The 9,292-nt window shown below is 37.9% G+C and overlaps 1 protein-coding gene across 1 annotated transcript in view; it reads left to right on the forward strand.

Moving 5' to 3' along the window:
• The window catches only part of dmrt1 (doublesex and mab-3 related transcription factor 1), a gene marked incomplete at both ends in the record, with an annotated part of 33,466 nt that extends 26,922 nt beyond the window's left edge, over positions 1-6,544 (forward strand). Inside the window, one exon of the mRNA XM_081366926.1 lies at positions 6,423-6,544. Coding sequence (XP_081223052.1) covers positions 6,423-6,544 — 122 coding nt within the window. The remainder of the gene's footprint in view (positions 1-6,422) is intronic.
• Positions 6,545-9,292: the final 2,748 nt, after the last annotated feature.

Below are 9,292 nucleotides of genomic sequence, written 5' to 3' on the forward strand. Positions count from 1 at the left end.
TGCACTTACTATATACATGTCATTACATTGGACACCTGCATGTAATTACTGATGTAATTAATTTCTGTAATTACTTCTATAATTACACTATTGTCCCTTTCCTTACACTTTAACCCTCCCTTACACCTCCCCATACCACCAAACCTGTCCCTAACCTTACCTGTATCCCACCTCAATAGCAGCAAGTGTTTTGCAATACAACATGAACACAATAAGTGCATTGAACCTAACAATTACTCTTCATGTAAGTACATAGTAGTTAAAGACACCTAATATAATAGTGTAACCGGATTTGTTTTATATATATATATATATATATATATATATATATATATATATATATAAAATACCTTAGTATTTAGTCTTGCTTGGTGAAGTTCGTTTTTCATACTTCAGTTTTGGATTTTACACATTGGCGCGTAACTTATCCTGCATGACTTGTACTGCATGCTTGAATCATACCGCCCACGACACCTTATCATTGTACGGGTGAGTTTTGCACAGGCTACATCACAGACATTTTCTTCAATAGTTGCATTCTGTTAGATGTGGTGTTGTTTTTTTTATCAATATCTAATGTGCAATATTAAGTTCATCAGAATAAAAATCTGAAGGTGCTCTGAAATATTATACCAAAAAATATTCAAATGCTTTTGAATTTTACTTGTGCAAGCTCATGTTTTTCATTAAGCGTTAAACACGTCAACATCCACCTCCCTTGAGTGCTTCAAACTCCAATGCCAATGTGATTGTGAGTGAGCACTTGACTCCGAGAACAGCATCCGTCTCTCTGCAGCAGCCACGGCTGTTCACTCTTTGAGGAGTCAGCAGCTGTTTAAAGTGCCGCCTCCGTGCTGTAGGCCTGTGTTTTCTGCGCCATTAAGTCCTGCCACAGCTCTAATGATTGAGAGAGACGTGCATGTCATTCCTTGAGGGAACTCCATCTTCCCCCAGCACATCTTCAGCCAAGTCATGTCGTATGGACGTGTGTTTGTCTCTGAGGGTGCTTTCACAGCTTTTGGTTCTGAACAGAGTTTGTTTGATGTCAGAGTTTGGTCCTTTTGGTTAGTGTGAAAACGGATGTTCAAATTTGGTGGGGTGAATGAATGAATTACATCCAAGTGAACGACAATATGGTTCACCTTTGGGGTGAATTGGGAGCTGGGATCCGAACAGGTTTAAGGAATGGTACTTATTCAAAGAACCAGTTCTTAAATGTACCCTTGCACTGCAAACAAGCAGAGACGGTCTCCAAAATGTGTGCAGCACTTCATTCACGATTGAGGCGGGTGGAGCTCCTGAATGAGGTTTTTCCGACAGTTTGAGGATCCGTAGGAGTTTGGTCACAAACTCTAGTATAAAGCTATTTAATATAATGTACTATTCAAGTTCTGGTATAAACTATAGGCAAAAGAATTAAAACATTTTACTTGTATTTTTTCTAATCAAACCGTTTTCAGAACTGTAATGTTACTGAAGGAACACAGAACTGAAACTTAAAAAAAAAAAAAAAAAAATACTGATTCTGCTCTGAGTGAACCCACCAATACTACAACTGAAAACGATAATTGTATAGCTAATAACCAATAATTTGCAATTCTGATGCAGGGATGACATCAAAACCTGGAAGTCTAATTCACCGCTGGTTCTTTTGTCATTTTCCTATGGGGTTTTATAATGTTTTTTTTTTTTTTTCAATTAATGAGTAAAAAAAAGCCTGTGCTTGGTAAACATAACTTGACGATATAAAAAAAATTGTACAATGTATATTACAGACACTGAAAACATGAATTTTAAAACAGTTCTGTTTATTTTTGAAAATGTATGTTTCTAATAAGTAGCTAGATAAGACAGTTTTGGGTATGAGAGTGTGCAGTGTACGACGTTGTAGAACAAAACGTTAAAGTATTGTCAAGTGTGCCACAGTTGTTTACCACAGGCTTTATTTTACTCATAAATTGAAAAACCCCATTTTAAAACCCCATAGGAAAATCTTGAAGGAACCGAATTGATCTTCCGGCCTCGATTGCGATTCTGTACTATTTTGCCGGAATAAAAATCTAAAATCAATTGTTTAATATTTACTATTATGTATAAAATGAAAAATGAACATTCATTTTTTTTTTAGATTGGCATATGATTTTTCAAATATTAACTAATTGTAAAATGAAAAAAGGGATAAACGAGCATGTACAATTAAAATCCAATATCCACTAATATTGATAAATTGAATTAATATCAGCCTCCCTGTCTCTTAAACATGTCTTGTTGGGCAACTCTGCTGCTGTTAATGGAAATGGAAGATAGCAATTTCACATAGTATGCTCTCTTAAGCACTTGTTTAATAAGATCTTACCAGAAAACATTTTAGAATTGTTTTCATATGTACATTTATAACACTTTGTGTAATTCTAATCTGTCGTATCTATTTATTATTATTTATTACTTTAATAAAAAGCTACCTACCTACCTCTGATATCAGCCTATAACCTATGTTGAGCAAATGTGCACTGAGTTTTAGACTGATACAGTGACATTTATTCTTAATTTTAATGGCTGTAAGCATCTGTGTATGAGAGCATCTGTATACACGTTCGAGCATGTACATGTGTGTGTGCGTATGCACCCGCCTGTGTGCGTTATCTTTATGCAACTCTGTGTGTTTGTCTAAGTGAAGGCATTATGGACCCTCATGGCCCAGTGCTGGCAGTATATGAGTTGCAGAGGAAAAAGCTTATCCACAATAGATCAACCCTGAATTACCATCTTCTCTCACATCTGGGCTTTTGTTCACCTTTTCCAAACTGCCAGAAATGATTGAGCTTCTTTCACTATTTCCCCTCCCCTTTTCATGCTCTTTTTCAAAAAAAAAAAAAAAAAAAAAGGCTTCCTTTTGTTAAACCACACAAAGACTGTTTAATAGTTTGGAAATCTAAGATAGTCAGCTGAACAAGGGTGAATAGGGCAAAAGTTCAGATGGGAGAATAAGCTCTTTTTGAACAGCGTACAGAAATTAAATCCTCTCTTGTTTCAATACTGTTTTTCACTTGACAGACGCGTGTGGTGTTGTTTTTTTGCCAATACTTGTCACTGCCAGAGTGTTGGAAACTTCTTGTTTGGCAACTTTGTGAAAGTTTCATAAATGTCATTCTTATCCAATGTGTTCCCTTCTTAAAGAACCCACTTCAGTTTAAGGTGTTTTTTTGCTGGCTTAAGATGGTCTTCCAGCATTACCAGCTGTAAATCCCTCCAAAACCAGCTAACCAGGATAGGCTAGGTCAAATTTTGTGTTAAAAATTAAACTTATTCTGAGAGAGAATTCTTCAAAGTCAGTGAAGATGCACTGTATATTAAAAGTACACAAACTCCATTTGCTTAGGTTTTATCTGCGTATTTAAAGGCCTGATTGTCTGTATTACAGAGCGTTTACTGCTGATCTAACATTAGTCTATATTAAGCGCTAATACAATGATAATCAAAGGCAACGAAGCTGTGACACAGAACATGTCCGCTCGCCGAACAGCCCCACTGCTGATTTACCGTCCCCACAAACGACCTGTCCACTCACCCGCGAGATCTTCCCTTTAATTACACCATAGATTTCCCCCTGATGAACTCCCTCAGAATTAACACAGCCACGGCTAATTCCAGCCCCCTCCTCTTTCACCCTCACTCGTGTATTATTGTTGTACAGAGAGCGCCGGTGCAGTTTAGCTACACAAACATTAGTATTAACGATTGGCCAGTTTGGAATTGGTGACAAACTGCAGGCGGAGCGCAAAGTTTTGTAGCCTGAAACCAATCAGGAAGTTAATGAGGAGAAAAATTACTCCTTTTCGCCAGCGCCCCTTAATTACCTCCACGCCAGAGCAGCGCAGATGAAAAAGAGGGAGGGCAGGATGGGATGAGAGCCACAGTAAGAGCCTTTATGCTGCTTTTCTCGGGTTATGAAGGTCAGGAAAGCAGCTGAACAGGATTTGTGTGCGTTGCCCCTCCCGACACTCGTAATTTTGATAGAATCTGTAGAGACTGTAATGTATTTGCTTCATATGCACATTGAGATGAGAGCTGACCTGGCTCAATGCACAAAGTACCATCCATTTTTATAGGGAACTATAACGTTTGTGCTGCTAGTGTTTCGGTTTTACATTTACATTTAAGCAGATGATTTGGTCTTTGGGTTAAAACTGAAACATAATAACTGTGAGGGTTTATTTAATGTTGAACTGAGCATGTGATTCTAGTTATTAGTCTTAATTCAGATTTATATGAATGCTGCTATTTTAGTTGTCGGTCTCGCACAGACACTGGAGAAGGTCAGCACAGTACAGACTCGTCCTGCACTCAATAGCCGTGTGCTCGCTCAGCAGTCTGACTGGCTCAATACGCGTATCTTCAGCTTGAGTGAGTTTGCCAAAGTAGCCAGAACTTGCTGCAGTGTGAGATTTATAAAAGGCACCACTGTCTTTACTTTGTTGTAATGTTGAGAGCTGACAGCACTGCTCATACAGTTAATTGATGCTTTTTGGTTTGACTGGAGAAGCTGATGAACTCAAGATCAGAAATACTTCGACAGTATTGTTTCCATTCTAACACTGTGTTCTGTGCAAGATTCAGCTTGTTCGCAATATTTTTTTTTTTGTAGTTACAGTAAGTTGATGAGATTTTAAATGCAATTGCCCCCCAAAATACTTAAATTACTCTTAGAAATATGTATCCATGCATTAATTTGATCAAAAGTGACAGTAAAGATTTACATTATTGCAAAAGAATTCTGAATTTTCTATTCATCAAAAAATGTGTCCGTTTTTACAAACATATTAAGCAGCACAACTCCTTTTAACATTCAGCTTTGTCGTCACAGGAATAAATTATATTTTACAATATATTCAAATAGAAAACATTTTTTTTTAAATTGTAATAATATTTCACAATATTATTGTTTTACTGTATTTTTAATCAAGTAAATGCAACCTTGGTGATACTTTCAAAAACATTTAAAAATCGTACTGATCCCAAAAGTTTCAAGTTACTTAAAGGGATACTTCAGGATTTAGCATTAAGCTTTGTATTAGTAGAAAACCTGTAGTATTTTCGAATTACCGTGCTTTCCACCCTCATATCCCCCTGAGAGGAGAGATTTATGTATTTTTTGTCTGGAAAAAATCCTCCGATGACGCAAAAATCGTCATTTTGTGTCATCGGAGGATTTTCTGGCCAGAGGCTAAAGACTATAGCCAGTAGGAAGAGCTGTCCCGCATGTGTTCAACCCGCCCATAGAGGGTGGGATCTCACTCACATAATGTACACACAGTCAGCCATCTTTCTTTGGAAGCTAAGCTAGCAGGCTCTTGTTCTGTGAAGAAAGCTGAGTAGTAGGAGAAACCTGAGTAGTAGGGGTTACCATCCTCCTTTTCCCGGACTTGTCCGGCAGGCGAGATCGTTCAAAATGTCCTGGATTCAGCTTTTGCTTTCTGCGGTCGCCATTCATTGTTTACATGCACACCTCTCGTTTCAGTCTAACTGAATTCATTCCGATCGGTGAATCTGAATGTAGTGTTTACATGAACGCTAAACAAGTGATCGGTTGATGTGCGTTTTAACATTGCTAAGAAAATTCCCGCACCTCCGTGAGAGACCGGCGCCATTCATCAGTAATGACGCCACCGGCCTCACGCCGTTCTCCCGCGGCCGTCAGCCTCGTCCTGCTCGCCACAGTAAACATGATGAATGGCGACTGTAGAATGCAAAAGCCTAATCCCGGACATTTTGGGCGAACTCGAAATCCCAGGCAGACTCGTCACGGAGACTCACTGGTAGCCTAACCTTGTTGTTTTCAACTGCGCTCTCTAACCGGTAGGCGTGGCCTCCTAGGGCAGTGAAGCAAGTGCATTCTGGGAGTTATTGTCTTTCATCCACATAAGCCAAAAATACATTTTCTGGCTTTTCTCAGTCTAGAAAGCTCCAAATTAAAAAATTTCTTCACATTTCTTCTACATAAATGACCTATTTTAAATACACATTAATCTTTTCAGAGGTGAAGTATCCCTTTAACACTCACACTTACAAGTTCACGGTTACACTAATGGTAACCTATCAGAGTAACTACAGGTATGCACTTTTTGTCTTGTCTTGAACAATATATCTTATGTTTATGGTTGTTCACATTTCTGACAAATGCTACTTGGCTTTATATTTTGTTTCTAATGCAAAGACATTCAAACATCTTTAAGTGTGGCTTAAGTGTCCAGATACTTTTTTGGCACTATTGTACTGTGTCAGGATCCACAAAGCTCATGTTACATGAATGCTTCGGGTGTCGTTTATCACAGATCCCATAACCAGATTATGCTCTGGCACAAAATGTTTTCAATAATAAACAAAAAACTGTTTATCTGATGTCATGATGCATCCTATTTCAGCTTACTCCAGTGGAGTTCAAGACAGCTCAATGATCAACACCGAGAACAAGCTGGAGTGTGAGAGCAGCTCAGAGTCCGGAACCTTCTCCGTCGACTCCGTCATAGATGGGGCAACCAAGTAAAACACCCTCACCTGCACCCATCTCCCTTTTACATCAACTTGATTTTTTTTTTTCTAAAAGTTTAATGATTCTGTAACCAAATCCTACCTTACTGTTCAACATTTTAATGTTAACACTGATCAGGTTGATCAATGTGGTGTTATTAAACTTTGTTAGGGTAATTCTTTCATATTTTTATAGACATAGAAATCAGTTTCTCAGTGATGATCAGAAATGCCGTTTACCATGTTTCACACAGCTTCAGTTTGTTCACTTTGATGCTGCAGATTTTTAAGACTAAAATGAGTCACTTTCGCTTTCTAGCAGAACGCCATTGAAAGAAATGGCAGAGCCGAGCGATTTATTGTCACGTATGGGTTCAAGCTCAGTATTGCTGTCATTGGCCTAATGGATAATCTAACTTCCTGTCCATGACCTTCATGCTGCAAACTATATGAGGGCTTCTCAAGCATTTCCATAGTGTTGTGCGGGACAGTTGGGTTAGAAGAGATACTATTCAATTATGCCTCAATCTCACAGCGAAACGGCTTGTTTATTTATGGCCGTCACTAAAGGGCATCATTTAACTTCCTGCGCATGATCCAGCTAATGTGCAGTGCTCTTCTGGGCTTTCTTTGTATTATATGAAGCTGTGCCCTTGATTTTAATGGTGTTGGCACAGATAGTGTCCTCAGTCAATTCACAAATAGAGGAGAAGAGGGACACACAACTTTGTCTTTCCTTTTAAGGCTCTGTTTGTTACAGATGCACATTTAACTACAAATGATGTAATTTTTCAGTATCTTGAGCTGATTGAAATGAGCCATGTGTAATCTGACTTTTACATTTTTTTACTATAATTGATGGCCCTTTAATATGCTTCGACAATCAGTATATCTTTTGCACTTATTTACTTGCGTACAGCTTAATAGTAATGGGTATCTAGCAGAGACAAAAAAAAATCTTTCTAAAAATGAATGTAAAATGTAATTTTTTTATGCATTTCCATTTTGTGATTTTGTAAGGTTTTGTTAAACTAACAGTTCACAGTTTGATTCATGTGTTAATTTGATTTCCAGACGTGTAAATTCACCCACTGTATTTCGGTGTTGGTGTGGATATTCCTCTGACACCATGATGTTACCAATATTTTTATTATTGTTATGATTATAAAACAATGCAAAAGCTAATTTGCAATCGTTGTGTGTTTATACACTCTCATGTTCAGTGGAAATAAAATCATTATTGATGAGATATAAAACCCGAAATGAAAATTACTTGTATTTTCTTTGCTCTGCACCCTCAAAACATTCATTCGATTCTGCCCCATCTGCTGTAATCAATAACCCGACCATCTTGTTTTTTTTATTAAATGCACTTACTCTTAATTTCATCCCCCAGTGGTTTTAGTGAGAAGAATGTGGAGTTACCTATATGGCTTTGGCATTATAAATCACTTCTGGAGAGCAGATTGTACAGCAGTATCGATTGATCCTGATATATCACAGAAATTTACTGTCACTTCTGTTTTCAATTAAAGATACAATCAGTCAGATAATGACTTAATTGGATTTTACAGAAGATTGAGTTTTATTGTCCCGTGCTTTACGAGTTTAGTTAAGGAAGGCCGCTTTATCATAGGCTGTCAGCGCTGGGCTCCGGCGCGCCGCCGTGTCCTTCTGTTGCTGCTCCGGGTTTGTGTTCCAGCGACAGCCTGAAAAGTGTCTGTGGATTTGTTTTCCTTGAGCTGCTATTGTGCCATAAATCTCGGCGGGTGCGTGATAGATAAAGCCGCCCCTGTCCCAAAGTCTCAGTGCATGCTGGAGGCGCTAGACCTGCGTTTTCTTAAGTCAGGGCTTTTGGATTTAAGAGAGGAAGAGGTCATCATAAAAGTGTTTGATGACTACGGTCTGAAACAAGGCCCAGTTTAATCTGTAATAATACATTTATTTGAATTGAATGCATTTTATTTCGAGGGTCCCGTAAAGATATAAAAGAAGATTACTGGAAAGTGAGTAGAAAGAAAACATTGGGAGTCAAATTTATGGGGAACATGCTGATTGTTATCTAACAGTTATTACAATTACAGATTACAAAATCAAATATTAACATTCTTGCTCTGCACTTGACATACAAAAACCTGTTTAGATGAATAGAAATAATACAAACATATTTTGGTTGCACACAGTTTTGCTCATAAGTTTACATACCCCTTGCAGAATATGCAAAATATTCATAATTAACAAAATAAGATTACAATTTTTTTTTTTTTTTTTTTTTTTTTTAGTATGGTCCTGAATAAGCCATTTCAAATAACAGATATTTACATATATACGCTCACTGGCCACTTTATTCCTGTTCAACTGCTCGTTACCGCAAATATCTAATCAGGCAGTCACATTGCAGCAACGCAATGCATTTAGGCATGCAGCAGAGATGGTCTTCTTACTGGGAGATGCGAGGGTCTGTGGCTCTAACTTGGATCACGTTAGGCATCTCATCCTATCAGATAATGGCAGTGACGTCAGTGGTCAGCATTCAGAGTGTTATTGACGGTCCGTTACAGTTTACGTTACACACAGTTTCTTGTGGATTAGCTTGTTTGTCTTGTGAATAATTTGGTGTTATATAGCTAGTAAACGTACTGTTGGACTGCATTTCTTTGTGGAATGTGCTTTACTGAGCGGAAAAAAGAGTGAATTGCTCTATTAGCTGCAGATTACTGGTCACTACAGTGTGAATAAAACCACACTTAAGATTAGATTTGAG

This window comes from Scardinius erythrophthalmus, assembly GCF_964197995.2.
Source record: "Scardinius erythrophthalmus genome assembly, chromosome: 5".
Classification (NCBI taxonomy): domain Eukaryota; kingdom Metazoa; phylum Chordata; class Actinopteri; order Cypriniformes; family Leuciscidae; genus Scardinius; species Scardinius erythrophthalmus.